At 46.4% G+C, this 17,018-nt stretch overlaps 3 protein-coding genes across 4 annotated transcripts; 1 reads left to right on the top strand and 2 right to left on the bottom strand.

Annotated features, from left to right (window-relative positions):
- Positions 1–6,333: 6,333 nt before the first annotated feature.
- LOC4337606 (uncharacterized) lies at positions 6,334–9,068 on the top strand. Of its 2 annotated transcripts, none has more exons than NM_001420063.1 (3): positions 6,334–7,313; positions 8,276–8,547; positions 8,636–9,068. In NM_001420063.1, exons 1-3 carry the CDS (start codon positions 6,972–6,974, stop codon positions 8,802–8,804), a joined length of 783 nt encoding a protein of 260 aa, NP_001406992.1. In that variant the 5' UTR covers positions 6,334–6,971; the 3' UTR covers positions 8,805–9,068. The 2 variants fall into 2 exon arrangements, with proteins under 2 accessions (NP_001406992.1, NP_001406988.1); NM_001420059.1 differs by having other exon boundaries at positions 8,624–9,068.
- Positions 9,069–9,401: 333 nt separating this feature from the next.
- Positions 9,402–11,979, bottom strand: LOC4337605 (actin-depolymerizing factor 7-like). Its single transcript, NM_001420040.1, has 3 exons — positions 11,803–11,979; positions 9,840–10,105; positions 9,402–9,737 (listed from the first exon to the last, which is right to left on the bottom strand). The coding sequence occupies exons 1-3, from the start codon at positions 11,803–11,805 to the stop codon at positions 9,587–9,589; spliced, it is 420 nt and encodes a 139-aa protein (NP_001406969.1). The 5' UTR covers positions 11,806–11,979; the 3' UTR covers positions 9,402–9,586.
- Positions 11,980–12,210: 231 nt separating this feature from the next.
- LOC4337604 (cation/H(+) antiporter 20) lies at positions 12,211–16,653 on the bottom strand. The gene is made up of 3 exons (NM_001420038.1): positions 15,327–16,653; positions 12,907–13,845; positions 12,211–12,824 (listed from the first exon to the last, which is right to left on the bottom strand). Exons 1-3 carry the CDS (start codon positions 16,536–16,538, stop codon positions 12,441–12,443), a joined length of 2,535 nt encoding a protein of 844 aa, NP_001406967.1. The 5' UTR covers positions 16,539–16,653; the 3' UTR covers positions 12,211–12,440.
- Positions 16,654–17,018: the final 365 nt, after the last annotated feature.

Genomic DNA, 17,018 nt, shown 5'->3' with positions numbered 1-17,018 from the left:
GGTTGCTCACTCTATCGAACTCCTCTTGGCTCAAAGAGTTGAACAAAGCATTCATGGCTTGGGCATTGAGTTTGAGGTTGCAGTGATCAATCTCCGTCAAGGGCGTGCCGGTGATAGCAAAGCCTACATCCACAATACTCCAAATATGGAAGCTCATAGCTTTGAGGTGAGTAGACATTTTAATTTTCCAAGTGGAGTAGTTTGTGTCATTAAACATGGGAGCCTTCCCTACATGGTTCACCTCGTTCGACATCTTCTCTCTAGGCGGTGAAGCCTAATCAAGAGAGATCAAGCTCCGATACCACTTGTAGGATCGAGATGTCGACTAGAGGGGGGGTGAATAGGCGATTTAAAACTAAATGACACCTAATCAAAACTAACCTAAGTTGCTAGGCTTTGTGAGGGTGAACTCTAACTAAGCAACTAAGTTATGTTTTGCAAACCTAGGGTGATAATGGCTCAATTATATCTCTAGGAAAGTAAATCACACTCCTATGTCAATGTTTAGCAATCCTAGGGTGATATGATCTCAAGTATATCTCTAGAAATGTAAATTGCACAAATGTAAATGCGACAATCAAATGAGACAAGGAGACAAGAGATTTTTCACCGAGGTTCGGAAACTCGTCGGTTTCCTACTCCCCGTTGAGGCGAGCCCAACTCCACCGCTCAACCACGAAGCCACCGCACGCCCCCTTCGTCAAGGGGTGGGCAAGGCGGGAGCCGGCCCACGGAGAGGACTACCCAAGCCTCGATCACTAGGGTTGTTCTTCCTTCACTCCGAAGATGGTGAACTCCAAACCACTCACAAACCGGCGCCGGGCCTCCTCCACAATCTTCTCGGAGAGGTTACCGGGCAACTCCTCCACAAGCCGTCTAGGAGGCGGCAACCTCCAAGAGTAACAAGCAATGACCCGGCGTGGAGATGATCAATCAAGTGCCACACTAGCTCTACAAATGGAAGCAATGCACTTGACTCTTGGCTAATTAACCCTCTAACACACTAGATAGATGAACACAAAGCTCAAGTGGGTGTGAGAAAGGTGCAAGGGGTGTATGCAATTGAATTGGATGCCAAGAGAGACCCCTTGCTGCTGGAGGGGGAGTATTTATACTCCCACCAACCAAAACTAGCCGTTGGGGGCGAAATCCCCCAACTTTGTGCTCTGCCGGTCTAACCGGAGGTATGCGGCCGGTCAGACCGTGCTACTCTGCAATGGCTAGAAAACTAGCCGTTGTAGTGCTGTCAGAGGGCCCCATCGGCCTGGCCGGTCAGACCGGCGTTGAGTGGGCGGTCAGACCGGCCTCGGCTCGGTCAGACCGCCATCGGCTCGGTCTGACCGAATACGGCTCCGTCGGCTCTGTATCGGCCACCCCGAGCAGCACCATCCCGGCCTCCAGGGGGCCGGTCTGACCGCGCATGTGCCGCCGGTCAGACCGGCCTTATGCACCAGTCAGACCACCGTCTCGTGGCCGGTCAGATCGGCCAGGGCACGCCGGTCAGACCGCCACTATGTGGCCGGTCTGACCGCCCCTGGTCAGGCCGAAACCAGTGAAATCCCAAGTGATTGTGTGTGTGATGAAAAGCGAGCACAAGTCTAAATGCACAATGACCTAATGTGGCAATTAAAATCATCTCTTTGCTAGGTCATTACCTCTCTTAATAGTACGGCGAAACTAAAAAATAAACTAGCAAATTTGATCGCCCTACACCTCGATCAATTCTAAATTAAAGCACTAGTTTTACCGTCTTCTTTCTCTTTGCTTTGCGCCGTCAATTTTAATCCATCGATAGTCATCCATGCGCACACATGACATGGACCTAACTTAAAATATTATCTCAATAGCAATGGTTAGTCCACAATTAGCGTTTGTCATTAATTACCAAAATTAACAACGGGGGCCTAGATGCTTCATGCGCCGACCTGCGCTCTCCTCCTCTTCGTCCGCTTTGTCTTCTCCTTGCACTTTAACCATTTGTCTAATGCAGTGATGTTGTTTCCCTCATCTTCTGTGATGCATGCGCGCACTTGGAAGAACTTTGTGATGTTAATTCTTCTAAATTTTCCTCTATGGTTCCGATCCAGTAGTAGAGTTCTTGTTCATGAAGGATTGTGTTCCTCTGAATTAGTTCCTGTAAGCATTATTCCTCTGGAAGGAAATCCGAAGCAAAATTTCACAAATATGGCCATGGAAATGACCGAGATTAGGAAAAATTGCATCACGGGCAGTCAGATCTAAGAACCTGGGAAAGAATAGAACTTGACGGAGTGGTCGATGGAGCCGGACGCTAGCGACGCGACTGAATTGATGTGGAAGGGTGACCCAGCCCACCAACTAATCTGGCCCACGAAATTCATGGCGGTGGCACACAGGCAAAAATACAGTCCATTTTGCCTCCCTCGAACATCCATTATATTGCATTTTGCCTTCTGAGCGGTTTTGACGATGGAATCCAATGAGGGCTTTGTACAGTTTTGGAGTTTCCTTTAATTCTAATTCAGGTGGGGAGTCCCCCCCCCTCCCCGCGCGGTGGTGGCATTCAAAAAAAAATCCAGTGAGGGCACGATGTCTTGCAAGTAGATCGCAGCTGCACGAATCTAACGGTGAAGACAACACTGTCAAAGGTGCTCTGGTTGAATCAAGAACGTGATGATGATATGTGAACAACGGTACACAAGAAGAGGCTCGTCTTCCCGATGAACCGTTGCACTACTGTTGAGGGTAAAGATTATGTGTACCATGGTAGTTCTGCAAGAAACTCACCGTATAGAGAGAGCCACGAGGGTGGAGTTTGGGATGGCGTCAATGGTGACCACAATAGTTTGGGCGTTCCTGGCTGACCATGTACCATGTGCTCCAACAGCCAAGCCTTTCCTCTACAAGTGGTGAAGAACCTCTCGAGAATGAACTCCTCGAGTTGGTCGGGTTGAACACCACGAACCCTGTCAAACAGCTTGGAGCAGAGCTTCAGGACAATGTGGCCCGGAGAGCCACTTTCATGAGGTAAGACACGAATATCCTGAATCTACCACAGGTGTTGAAGATGCCGCCAAACACATAGGTGTTAATATATACGACAAAATAGAGGAGGGGATATAGAGAAGATGGAGGAGAAACTAAGATGTTTTTTCCTGAGTGGACCGTCAACATAATACCATGCACGACAAAATCGCTTTCAAAAGCGTTTGAGGATATAAATTAATCTCGTAGTTGAGGGAGCTTTTATACTGTGTTTTGTGGTTGTGGGATATGAATTAGAACGTATATATAGCTAATTGAGTCAAAATGGACTTTTTCCCAACATGCAATGGTTTGTCAATTTCATGCCGTGTTCGAGGAACCAATTGTAGGGGTGTGGAAAAATAACTAATACGAACCAACTAAGACCAATACTGCAATGACTAAGACCAAAAATTTCAATCATTAACTCTAACTTAAGTAGAGATATACGAAATGTAAACATAAGTTTTTCAAAAGAAGGCAAAAAGAAAAAAAATGATATAAGCTATCTAGTTATATGTTTTTCATTCATGTCCAGTAAAGGTGAGACCACCAAAGGAGAGAAAACCGATAAGTGAGACGACAAAAGTAAGGAGCGATTCACTCAAGACATTTTATAAACGGTTCAAGGTAGTTATATTTTTTTTCTTTTTCCACTATTATCTTACTGGCATAAGTAACATAGACAATTAGTTTGAGAGTCAAATAGGGAAGGGAGGTAAAAAAAACCAATTTTATATAAAATAGTAAAAGAAGAAGGTTCAGGCTTGCGTTATTACATATCTGTTAACGACTTAACAAATTTGGTAAGTAATGGACCAGGTTCGGCATTGGAATCGAAGTGGATTCGGCAAAGGATTGTGATCGAAGAACAGAGTGCGTATCGGCTGCGGAGGCATTGGCTAGAGTCTGCATCGGTTGAGATAGATCGGACAAGGGATAGCCGATACAACCGATTCTATTAAGATGGCTGTGGGACCGTGTTTGAAGTCGATCAAAGTGTTACGAAAGGATTGCCACGATGGGGATAAGCTCTCAGATAAGGCAATTGTATCTATTAATTAGAATATTTTGAATAGTTTCTTTAGAGATATGTTTGGGCAAAAGTCTACCGTAAAGACTTGTATCTTAGAATTTGTTAGAGATAAGGAACTTGTCCGGCATGGACTTATCATGTATCTCGGGTATAAATATAACCCGACCCCATGTAATTTACAACAACAGTTCAATAACACTTTCGGCGCATCGCCACCCTTTTCACTTTCTTCTATTTCGACGAGTTCTTACTTTCGGGTTGAGCTGCATCGATTCCGATCTTCAACTAGAGGTAAACTTGTCATGACGGCTTGCGTTCTTGGGATTAGTGCTTCCATCTTTATGACACTCTAATCCTGTTTATGTAATTCGTCGAGTTATCTTATACACTTTGCAATCTCTGTTAGTTGCGCTATATAACTTGTTATCGGTTGTTTTATACTACTAGAAAGTAGTCAATAGAGTTATGTCTCGTTATTAATCTAGATTATATCGTGTATCAACCATCTTTTAGAGGTTTTCATCATCCTGCCTAGATCTCATATTTATCTTTATGCTTAATGCTGCATCGGTTGGATTCGATCTATTAAGTAATATCCATAATTATAATATCTGGCTTGTTTTAAGATTATCGATAGAGATAGTGTCGGGGTTTCAGCCGATCTTACCTGATTTAGCAACTTTATATCTCATATGCTTGATTGATATGCTAGGTCTGCCCTTTATGTTAATATCTTATTGCATTAAGGTATATTAGGCTTCTTGTTTAATATATTTTGCATGTTTTAATATCTTAGTATAAAGTGGTATCGGAGTATTAGCCGATACATGCTAGATCTATCTGATCGGCTATGCTATTAAACGTCTATATAATCATTGCTTTAATGTATCTTTCGACTTAAGTGATTTATACTGTCTCGGCATGGTGACCGATCTATCCCAATCACTTAGTCTAAATATACATCGAAGGAATGATTATATGTCGTTAATATCTACAGCCGATCGAGTAGATTTAGTCTTATCTTATTTATTCATGACTGTCGATCAATTCCAAACATGACATCGGCTTGAAGATAAATGATATATCATCGGCAACTAGCCGATCGGCTATCGTTTATGGATTTAACCGTGTTTCTCTTGTCTTTCTTTCTTGTTGATTGCAGGATCAAATCAACTGGCACGCTCACGAACCTAAAAGCGAAATTTTGGACCTGCACAAGAGTTAAGCAGATCTTCCAGGCCAGTGTGTGTTTTTTGCATCAACAATATCCTATCGAATAAGTGTTAGGGAAATCTTTCAAAAGAACTTTTCCATAGATAGGTGTACTATGGATGAATTCCCACCTCCTTGGAGGAGTGAATGCAAGGACCACTAAAAAATGGATACTTTACTGAAAGGCAAGTGCTTGCTTACGCTTTATGTAGTGGTCGGCCTTCCTACCTTCATGCCTCTAGAAGCTTCTACAAAGCTTTGCTTCCGGTAGAAGCTAGTCGCTTCGGTAGCTTGCCCGCCAAGCCGCCTATAGGCGAAGGGCCGAAGCATTGATTTTGCAAACCATTAGTTTATATTTAATTTTCTCGATCCCCTTCTGACGGACTAAGAATACGAGAAAGTTACCAGCCGAGACACCAAAGGCGCATTTCAAAGGATTCATTTGAAACTTATACTGCGAACGCTTTCCTCAGATTCAGGAGATGTTGTTCCTCGGGCTGAGGGATAATAACAATATCATCAATGTACACCACCAATTCTCGCGTACCTAATCGCACTTATCGCCATTCTGGTTGCCCTTCGGTTTGGCCTAAGAGTTGGGTCCCTGTCTGTAATTATGTGGGTAGGTAACCCATTTATGACTTGTAGTCTTTCTGCTTATGACGTAGCACTATTCTGGCAATGCATCATGAACCGATATATATATTGTTTGCTAATACACGACCAATTAATGTTTATAAAAAAAAGTTTTTCAGTCATCCCATTTTAAGGACTCACAGAAATAGCTTGGATAGTATCACAATCTCTTCTATACTGTAGTACTGGTAATTCACGTTAACTGAAGAGGAGTTATTGAAACAAAAAATAGGATTAAAAAGGTACTCACTACAATAGTCGTTCTATTTTTTGCACAATCATCTCATCGGAGTGGATAGTATAGCCTTTTTTAAGTAAAGATTTTCTTTAAGACAGTGTAAAAAATTCCTGGACAGGGCCTTACAGACAAGCGCGTGCACACGTGTCCCCTTATCCACCCGGATGTCATGGAGTATATATAACCCCCTCCCTCCACACACTGCGTCAACCGTCAAGAGAGAAGTATTCGGAAAGAAGAGAAGGAAAAAAAGAATTTTTAGAGAGAGGAGGAAAAAAAATATCCCCAATCCCATCATCCCTTCACCCACCCGCACGCGTCTCCTCCGACTCCGATCCGAGCTCCAGATCTGCGGCGCCGGCGACCAACCTCTCCGGCGGCGGGGGCGGCGGCGGAGATCCACGATGCCTTCGTCGGAGCAGGGGGCCTCGCCCCTGCGCCGCCTCCTCCGCGTCGACGCCCTCGTCCTCCCCTCCGCTTGCTCCCACCGCCTTAAGCCTTGGTCTCTCCATCCCCACCTCCTCTCATCCTCCTAACGCCATCCAATCTCTCTTCTCCCCGTCTCTTTCTCCTGCTCCCCGTTGCCCTCCCATTTCTTCCCCTTTTCTTCTCGTAGCTATAGGGTGATACACTTCTCTGATTATTGTTGTTGTTCTTCCCGTGCTGATTTGGATTTAATTACAAGTATTTGTGTTGGATCGGTTGGACGCGCTCACTCGGTTTGGTTTGGTTTGGATTGTATTGGGTTGGATCGGATCGGATTAGCCGCGCTATAGCGTCAGGGGATCAGCTCGGCTCACTGTGGTTTTTGAGGTGTTAGGGTTTGAGTGCTAGGTTGTTTGCTTGATGGATGGTCATTCCTGTGGTGATCTCGGGAGAGTGTCGGAAGTGATATCCGACGGCACCTCATCGGGTAGCGCAGACGGCGGCAAGAGCCTGCCTGAGAAGCATTCTGCGCTGGCTGATGCTACTTCTGGAGTGGCGGCGGAGAATGCCGATAATTTGTCACAAGCTGGGAAGTACATGGATTTCTCCAGTACCACCAGCTTGGGGGTGAAGAAAGGCTTCCAGAAGTGCATGACGTTTCCGCCCTCTAGCGGCGAGGCACAACAGCAGCAGGGTTCATGCTGTGATGCAGATAAGAATCCCAAGGATGTGCCAACCTATGAGCGCTCCGTGTCACTGCCCGTGAGTATCTAATCTTCATAAACAGCATATCATATATAAGAAATTGGTTATATGTTCGGACTAATAGTTATCTTCTTAACCTTCATTAAGTGTATTTGAACTCAATTCTAGGATGTTGTTCTTATAGTGATAGTTGCTGCAAAATGGTTTCCAGCTGCTGTCTGGGAGTAGCTTATGTCTACTTTAACTTACCAAATTTATGTTTGATTTATATTCATTCTGAACACATGGTTTGATCGAAACGCTTCAATATCGTTAATATCCATACATTATTATCTTTTGGTTTTATTCTCCTGTCATCTAAAAGCAACAATATATTGAACCACTTGAAAAAATTATTGGAAAAAGCTCTGGTTGTTTTTGCACTATCCGTAGAGTGTCTCAAGTCCAAGACTTGGAATTGCATAGCTGGTCTATATTAGCAAATGCCTTCTTTAAATGACACCAATAACAGTAGGATTGATGTTAACACTGATCAATTTGTTGCATGTCATAATAATATAAATTTGGACTTAATTGCCTGAGTTGATATTTCTTGTGGTAATGTAAATTTATCGCTTATTATTTATGCTATATTTAGAAAGCGTGCATCAGATATGAATGCTATGATATTCTTCCATTCTTTCCTGTTGCTCTTATTATAGGTAAGAGATCAAATAAGCATAATGTTATTGGTATATTGCTGAGATGAATAAATTGCTATGCTTGTCCTTTTGATGTTACCACATCCATAGTACTGCTGAAGGCATGCGTGGTATACATCTCTATGCATATATATGGTTATAGTTGGGATTTGATGGTGCAAGCAACCAAACCAACATTTCTTTTGCATTTGAAATTGATTAGTATATTCTTCTCCTCACGTTGGCCTATTTCTATTTGTCTCGTGGAACCTTGTGGCTATTAGGAACGCTTTTGTTGTTATTCTGTTATTAACGTTGCCTCATTTTCCTTCGCAACAGCCAACTTTGAAGATCATATCTGCTATGAAAGGAAGCCGCCAAAAGAATGGGATGGCTTCATCAACTGAAAGTCGCCACGTCAAATGGGCCCCTGACGTGTATGACCCCCCAGTGACATCTGTATGTCATTCAGTGAATAACAGCTACCAGCGTCGGTCCAAATCCCGGAAGAAGGACAAGAATAAGCAGAAGCAGAAACAAAAGCAAAAGGGTAGGTCCAAGAAAAACCACCAGAATGCTATCCAGAGTTCAGCAGTGCTCCAAGCTCCTGGGTAAAATTGCTTTCTTCACTGCTATTTTGTCATCATCACAAAACATGCAAGTAAATTCTAACTGATTCATGCACAGCGAATTTGATAGGCTCAAGGATGCTGAAACCACAAGTAGTAATTCAGCACCAGACGATCTCAACAAACATGAGACCGATATATTGGATTATGGCATCAGCAGTCAAGACGCCAAATGTGGAAGCAGCTTTTTGCGTGAATCGGCTGCTAAAATGCATTTCTCCACTGCTGAGGCTTCCTGAAAGAAAGGAAAATGAGTCCTGCGGATTCTCCCTTGGTATGTAAATATGATGGATGTGTAGATAAATAAAATCCAGTTTGTTGTTGTGTTTCCTGCTGTGTGAGGCGTTAAGAGAACTTCTGGCGTGCTTTGATTTGGAGCAGTTACCATGACTGTTGGACTGGTTTTTGTATGTATTGATGGACAAAGCTAGTAAGCATTAATCTATGAGCTGCAGTTGTTTTCCTTGATCAATGATTATATATCAGCTGCTGTTGTATTGGTTATAGTGGATTCTGACTTTCTGATACCATTTCAGTCTTCACCAAAACAGCAGGCTCAACTACACTTCTCCTGCCATTTCATCATCAGAGGAAAAAGGGGGAACTATATTCTCCCTGCTTTATCGTTACAATTGACCCACAAGGTTGGCACGCTTCCGAGTTCTCGTTGATGATCAGACAAAATTATCTCAAATAGATCCGTATGTTCAAAGAGGATCCGTACTCCAATTTAAATTTGATACTAGAGATATTTCGGTAAAGGCGGAATCTTACAGAAGAATTGCATCATTCAACATAACAGACGCCAGCGAGAAAGAATCGAACAGCGATGAGATGTCATGATCAAACGCAGAAAGGATAGCCTTATCATTGCACCGCACATAGATTACAGCCTTACACCGTCCCTTAGATAGGAGTAGTACTAAGATGATAACAAAGTCATAACCCATTGCCTCAGGGGAGCTCTCTAAATTCTCATCTGAAGCTCATACTTTTATAGGTAGCAGCATCAAAACAATGCTCAGTTTGCACGGCCTCTGATCACGTCGAGGCCAACCTCAGTTGGATCGGTCGCCTGGAGCTCCACCTGAATGCCGTCGAGCTCCCTCTTGAACCTGTCCTTGGAGCTCGCGTAGATCATCTTGCTTCTCACGCGCGATGTATCAGGAGACCTTTGCATTGGCATATAAAATCAATCAGCGAGAGTTTCTACTACATTTCAGGTGATGTTGTAATATTGTGAGAAGCCGATAAGAGAGATGCGGAAGTAGTACCATGCAATGAAGAATATCTTGCTCTTCTGGCAGTTCTCCTCGGTCACGAAATCGTAGTCGAATATGGCGTATCTGCATTCGTTGGCAGGGAGGCTAGCGGCAAAATCGTCGTAGTTCAGTACGGGCTCGCCAACCTTCTCCACGACAACCATCTTCTTCTTCTCGTCTATCTTGTAAATGATGAAGCGGTAGGTCCTCTTTGCCTTCAGCTCCAGGAACTTGAGCTTGCACTCATCGTCCACAGCCATCCCAGATGCTGCATTCGCCTACAGGTAACAACAAGGCAGACAGTCAAGCTAAATAAATTCAACATTGCTCGTTACATATATTAATATTGCAGTTGATACATTTGTGGAAGTACATGATGTGAGAGCAACTAATTAAAAACAGGGGAGGATGCAGAAAGCAGTAAATGATTTGTCCATGACTATTTATAGTAAGATTGGCTGTAATTGGTTGGCTGAAATATTCAATCTGAATTAAAACACAATTCACTGCAAATGCCTGGCAGGATAAAGGCTGTCTAACAAACTGAATTCCGTGACAGGATCTACTATGTTGATCGCAAGCTCGGCTGGCGAGATGTCCATATATCACAGCCTGATAAGTAATGAACACTTCACAGGTCCACATCAGACAATGATAATAATGCTTATGGAGAACAAAAGGTTGATAACGTGACTGAGGACCAAACATCAGGGTGAAAATCGCATAAATAGTTAATAACAACATGATGACTGGTCATGCATATTCCCTTTCACACATCTCGTCATCAGTTAATTAAGCAAGCCTTTTTAGGCATGTCGTATGAGCAACAATCAATAGAGACATGCGATTCACATACGACTAGTAGGCAAGATCCCGATTCTTGCTTGTGGACTTTCCATACCTGATTACTAGAGCAATGCTGTGTGACAAAACAAACATAACTCCTTCAAATAAAACCAATAAGCTTTTCAAGAATGTTAGGTGCCCTGACACCTACGGCCCGTTTGGTTGGGGGGAGTTTTTAGAAGGGATTGGGAGTTTAGAGGGATGAGGCTATTAACTGTTTTGTTTGATTGGGAGACATGGGAATTTTGGTGGGATGGGGATGGGGAATTGAGGAAGGAACTCCCTCCTTTTCAATTCCTGGGTAGGGGCAGGTAATTGGGAGGGAATTCCTCCTTTACTTCGCCTAAACAAATCTCAGCCATCCGTTTTCACTAATGACCTAATCTCCAACTAAACTCCCTGTCAATTTCCACCACCTCTACCAAACAAGAGACTGGGATGAAAAATCAAATTTCCATCTTAATCTCACCATCAATTCCCTCGTGTAAACTCCCAATCCCCTTTCCTCAAGATGCCAAACAAGCCACTAAGGGTTTCCTGAAGAAGCAATGGGAGCCACAAGCCAGGTAGTCGCCAACTACGGCCGCCCCCCATATACAAAATCTTTGAAGGACCAGCTAAAGGTTAGGCTCAGCTAAGGCTGGATATAATCCAACTATATACTCTACCCAACAAAAATAATAATCAAGAACTCTAGCTGTACGGCCTGTACCATCCATGGCAAAATTGAAGGCACCTGCTTACAACTCCACATGTTCATTCATCACTATGACACCGAATCGATACTAAACTTCGCGCATTTGGAACAGATCTTTGTTGCTAGGGAAAAACTGCCAACACTCTAGCCGAATAGTAGCACTAAACGGATGCAAGGAAAGTACCCAGGCAGCAATAATTTTTCTTTTTTTTTTGAAAAAAAAGCAAGAACACTTGTGGTATTGTGAATATCTCACCAACGAACACACACTAAGATCTACAACAAACGTGTGACGAACAGATTACGAATCTAAGATAGAAACTACTGTGCGCATACGCATCAAGAACCAGCAGGCGGGCAAACAGTCCTACTATGTACAAGATGACTAGCTGGTAGATGAGATGAGATGAGATGAGGCCGGAGGGGGTATACCATTGCGGGCGGCGCGAAGGGGACGGATTCGCCGGCGACGAAGGAATCTAAGCAAAGCGCTCGCGCGTCGATGGATCCCTTCTCTCTCTCTGGAGCTCTGCGCTTGGTGTGGGTGTGGGAGGTGGTGGTGGTATTTGTGTTGGGGAGTCGCGTGGAATGGACGCTCGCTTGCTCGCCGCATCTCCTTTTCTTTCTCCTCTTCTATTATTTTCTTTTCGGTGGCACCGACCGACCGCGGGCCCACCTGTCATCCACTCACCACATAACCTACCCGTGTGTTGGGCCCCACCGCATCTTTTCATGGGCCGCCCTTTCTTCCATCGGGCCTCCCCAATACAATCCACTCATTTCGGCCCATGGTGGTGGTCTCATGTTACATACTATACGAGTATGAGAGTATCCCAATTTCAAAAGCAAAGTACACAGTTCAAATTAATTTTTGAAAGTAATTTGAAGAACGTTATATACAAATTACAAACGTGTAAAGTACTTAAGCTTGCATGATACTACTAGCAAATCTGGCTTATTTTAAATTTTTTTCTGCCATTCGATTACAAGCTAGCTAATTAAACAGGAGTAATTTATCTTTATCACCATCGTCGTCATCATCCTAGCTAGTGAATGATTTTTCTGTGTTTTTATGGCTCGGCCATGTCCTTGTTGCCGCCGAGCTCGCCGTCGTCGTGGGCGTGGCCGTCGACGACGATGGACACCGGCAGCTCGTCGGCGTTGCTCATGTCATGCTGCTGCACCACCAGCACCGACGACGTCACCCCGTGCCCCGCCGACGCCAGCGCGTCGCCGATGGGCCCCAGCTCCGGGTGCTCCGCCGCCCGGACGGCCAGCTCCGCCACCATCGCCGACGGCAGCCGCCCCTTGCCGACCACCACCAGGCCGTACTCCCGGCTCTTCCCGATCGACACCACCTCCTCGATCACGTTCCCCACCACCACCCTCTCCTCGTACCTCACCATGGCCCCCATCCTCTGCCGGAATTCCGCCACCGCCGCCTCGTCCAGCTCCTGCACCGCCGTGTAATTTCATCAACCTCATTAGCTGTTCATGATCATGGCTGCGCCATGGATGATGATGGGATGTACCTACCTTCTCCTTGTGGGTGTCGACGATGGCCGTTGAGAAGGTGTAGCTCTTGTCGGCGTTCTTGGTGTTCGACGGGCGCAGCGTCACCTCGGCGTGCTCCTCGCTACCTTCCTTGCCGTCGACGAACCGCACGACGGTGACCTGCACGCCGGGGTGCTCGGCCATCCTCCCGGCGAGCTCGAGCGCCTCGCGGTCGTCCGGCCCGCCGAAGAAGACGACGCAGACGCCGTGCGCGACCTGCTCCGAGCTGACCTGCTCGCCGCCGCCGAAGCCGCGGTCGACGAGGACGGCGACCGAGCAGGGCGCCTCGCGCAGGATCCTCCGGTTGACGGCGCGCCACTCGGGGCCGAGGTCGTCGCCATGGCCGTGGCCCGGGTGGCGCTTGTGGAACGGGAGCACGACGAGGGAGACGCGCTTGTCCTCGGCGACGGCGGCGACGTCGTCGTGGATGGTGTGGAGCGCGGAGACGGCGGTCATGGGGCGGACGTGGACGTGGCCGAGCTGCGCGTAGGTGTCGAAGGCGACGTCGACCTGGTCGCCGCCGCCGCGGCGAGGGCGGAGGAAGGGGACGCCGTTGCGGCGCGCGGCGCGGGCCATGAGGATGGAGGAGGTGCGCTCGGTGAGCTCGACCATGCGGAGGATGTAGAGCTTGACGAGGCGGCGCGGCTGGGTGTGGCCGCGGATGGTCTCGATGAGGTTGATCAGCGCCGGCACGTCGTGGCCGCCGTGTATGCAGGCCAGCACGCGCAGCTCCTTGGCGCCGGCGGTGGCAGCCGCGGACGGTGAGGACGGCGCGGAGGGGCCATGCAGCTTGCGGTGGTGCAGGCGGCGGCGGCCGGCGTTGCGCGCCGGCTTGTAGATGGCCATGACTGTGGGGGTGGTGATGAAGGTGGTGACCAGCGCCATTAGCACCAGGATCGCAAACGTCTCCTCGTCCAGCACCTGTGTTACACCAACACACAAAACATTACTCATTACTCTCTCCATTTTTTATTGTAAGACGTTTTAACTATGATTAAGATCAAATTGTTTTAATTTTAACTAAATTTATGAACAAATATAGTATTATTTATAATAATAAAATAGTTTCATCAGATCAATAATTAAATATATTTTCATAATAAATTTGTCTTAGGTTGAAAATATTACTACTTTTTTCTATAACTTGGTTAAACTAAAAGCTATTTGACTTTAACCAAAGTTAAAACGTCTTATAAATTGAAACGGATGGGTAATAATTTTGCACTCGTTTTGGATGCATTTTTATTGGTTCAAAATCCATATCTTGGATGGAGCCAAAATCAAAATCAAAATGCATAGTTCCCAAAAAAAAAATCAAAATGCATGGCATTGACTTATTTAGTGCTACGTCGCCCTCGGTTGCATGACTGACAGATGGACGGCGGAGCCCTCAAGCCCTGAATGGAGCCCACCTGTCAGCGACTTCACGCCGCTCATCTTCAAGCTCTGAATGGTGCAGTTTGAAGAAGAGGCTGCTTTTTTACTGCACCTATACATTGCAACTCTGGATGGTCTACGGATGGCAAGCATCATCAAATGCAACATTGAACTTTGAACTCTTGACAACAGTGTGGTCAGTGTGTCCCACTTCCCTATGCACTCTATTCAGAAACCAGAAGAGAAGATTCATGTGGATCAGACTACCTTTGTTGTTTGCATCTGTGAAATTCATTCATACTTCCAAAACCAAGAAAATTTCTCAAAAGTCACAGGAAACAGCACGTCTCAAAAAAAGAAAAGAAAAAGAAAATGAGGAAAAAAACAGTGTAGAACAGCAACAGGAAGCATGTAACAGGTGACCTCTGCTTTTGTCCTCACAAGAGCCTTTCTTTTGGCTCCTTCCATTTCTCATTGCAGGGCAACTCAACAATAACTTTGACTCTAAAAATGGAGAACTAATTCAACAAAAATACCTCCTCTAAAAAGATACTTCCTGTGGTTCTATATTAATTGACGTTTTGAACAAGATTGAGGTCATTTTTTTATAACTTTGACCATCAATAACTTTAAAAATATTTAGTTTAAAAAAACTAAAACAACATATAAAAATTTCTCTTTCAAAGCACTACAATAAAAGTAAAAATGCATTTATTTATTATATATATTATAATAGAAAAATAAGGTCAAAAATATATCTTGTAGACCGTGTCATTATCCAAAACGTCAATTAAAATGAAACTGGAGGGAGTACGGAGTATGTAATTCAGCTAAAACACCTCTAAAAAAATCAATAAAAAACCCTCTAAATTTAAAATCAACAAAAATATCTGTAAAAATAAAATCAACAAAAATACATGGTACTTACTGCTAGTATTTTTTTAGATAATTGTATTATACTTGGTATTATACCAGTAGGTAAATTTGTACATGTATGAGTAGAAGAAGAGGAAAATTAGAGGCACCTTGCGTTCTCTGCCAATGTTGAGGACGATGAGCTCGACGAGGCCCTTGGTGTTCATGACGACGCCGAGCACCAGCGCCTCGCGCGCCGACATCCCGCACGCCATGGCCACCGCGAACGTCCCGACGATCTTCCCGGCGCACGCCGTCCCGATGACGAGCGCCAGCATCCCCCACGCCCCGCCGCCCCGGATGGTGGCGACGTCCGTCTTGAGGCCGCTCGACGCGAAGTAGAGCGGCAGCAGCAGCTCCGACACCAGGTCCTCCACCCTCTCCGTCACCCTCCCCGCGAACTCCCCCTCCTTGGGCACCGTCAGCCCGAACACGAACGCCCCGAAGATGGCGTGGATCCCGATCATGTCCGTGGCGAGCCCCGACGCCAGAACGCCCGCCAGCGTCGCCGCCACCCACACCTCGCCGCCGCCCTGCCCGTCCGACCGCCGCGCCACCCACGCCATGGCCGGCTTGACGAACACCATCCATATTGTGACGAACGCCGCGCCCGACAGGAGCACCCAGAGGGAGACGATGGGGCTCCGGTGGTCGCCGCTGCCCGAGATGGCCACGGCCAGAGCGAGCAGCACCCACGCCGCCACGTCGTTGAACGCCGCCGCCGCCAGCGCCGTCTCGCCGATGGGGGTGGTGAGCAGCTTCAGCTCGGCGAGGATGCGCGCGAGGACGGGGAACGCGGTGATGGAGAGCGCGACGCCCATGAAGACGAGGAACGGCGCGTAGCCCGCCCGCGCGGCGCCCGGGAGCTCGCCGCGGAGGACGAAGGCGACGCCGACGCCGCACGCGAACGGGAGCGAGATCCCCGCGGCGGCGATGGCGAAGGCGCGGCGGCCGCTACGGCGCACGGAGCGGAGGTCGAGCTCGAGGCCGACGAGGAAGAGGAAGAAGAGGAGGCCGAGGCTGGCGACTGACTCGAGCACGGGCGCGCTCCAGGGCGGGAAGAGCGCGCGGAGGTAGGCCTTGTTGCGGCCGAGCGCGGAGGGGCCGAGGAGGATGCCGGCGACGATCTCGGCGATGACCTTGGGCTGGCGGAGCGGGCGGAGCAGGAGGGCGAGGAGGCGGCTGAGGAGGAGGATGAGGAGAGCTTGGAGGATGAGGAGCGGGAAGGCGAAGTGGAGCGGGTCGTCCCCCTGCCACACGCCGTTGGACGACGTCTTCACCGTCGCCATCTCCGCCTCCGTCACCGGCGAGGACATCCCCATCGGCGAAATGCGGCGGCGGCGGCGGAGGAGGAGGCGAGGTCGAAGAAGAGGAGGATTTGAGTTTGTATGTAGTTGAAAAAAAAATGAGAGCGCGCGGGTGTCTCGTGCATGTGATGTGACAATCACTGCCTCTGGGCCATATATATGTAAGCGACTCTGTTTTTTTTTTTCTTTTTTTTAATCTATACGGTAGGAGCTTGTCGAAAGTCAAAAAAAATAACTTAAAAATGGAGAGATCAAAATCAGATAGCTTTTTTTTTCGTTAGAGTTTTTACTTGTTTATTTAAAATTAAGAGTACTTGCGTTGAAAGTAAGTGCCACATCGAATGATAAAAGCTTATTATAAATCGTAACGACTAAATCATTTTTTATCTCTTAAAAAGTTAATAATGAAAAAAATCACATTAAAAACATCAAAATTGCTAAATGTTAGCTTTTACTTATTTTTATTTCTTTATATGGCAATCGACTAGCCCTAAT

The sequence above is a fragment of the Oryza sativa genome, chromosome 5, assembly GCF_034140825.1.
Source record: "Oryza sativa Japonica Group chromosome 5, ASM3414082v1".
In the NCBI taxonomy this organism is placed as follows: domain Eukaryota; kingdom Viridiplantae; phylum Streptophyta; class Magnoliopsida; order Poales; family Poaceae; genus Oryza; species Oryza sativa.
This window is presented reverse-complemented; position numbering and strand designations above follow the sequence as displayed.

Excerpts from the sequence above, each read along its gene's own strand:
- LOC4337606 (NM_001420059.1), top strand. The coding sequence starts at position 6,972 with ATGGATGGTCATTCCTGTGGTGATCTCGGGAGAGTGTCGGAAGTGATA. Across the intron at positions 7,314-8,275 it reads AGCGCTCCGTGTCACTGCCC|CCAACTTTGAAGATCATATC; the intron begins GTGAGTATCTAA and ends CCTTCGCAACAG. Across the intron at positions 8,548-8,623 it reads GCAGTGCTCCAAGCTCCTGG|CGAATTTGATAGGCTCAAGG; the intron begins GTAAAATTGCTT and ends ATTCATGCACAG.
- LOC4337605 (NM_001420040.1), bottom strand. Across the intron at positions 9,738-9,839 it reads AAGATATTCTTCATTGCATG|GTCTCCTGATACATCGCGCG; the intron begins GTACTACTTCCG and ends GCCAATGCAAAG.
- LOC4337604 (NM_001420038.1), bottom strand. The coding sequence starts at position 16,538 with ATGGGGATGTCCTCGCCGGTGACGGAGGCGGAGATGGCGACGGTGAAG. Across the intron at positions 13,846-15,326 it reads ACATTGGCAGAGAACGCAAG|GTGCTGGACGAGGAGACGTT; the intron begins GTGCCTCTAATT and ends GGTGTAACACAG. Across the intron at positions 12,825-12,906 it reads TCGACACCCACAAGGAGAAG|GAGCTGGACGAGGCGGCGGT; the intron begins GTAGGTACATCC and ends ACGGCGGTGCAG.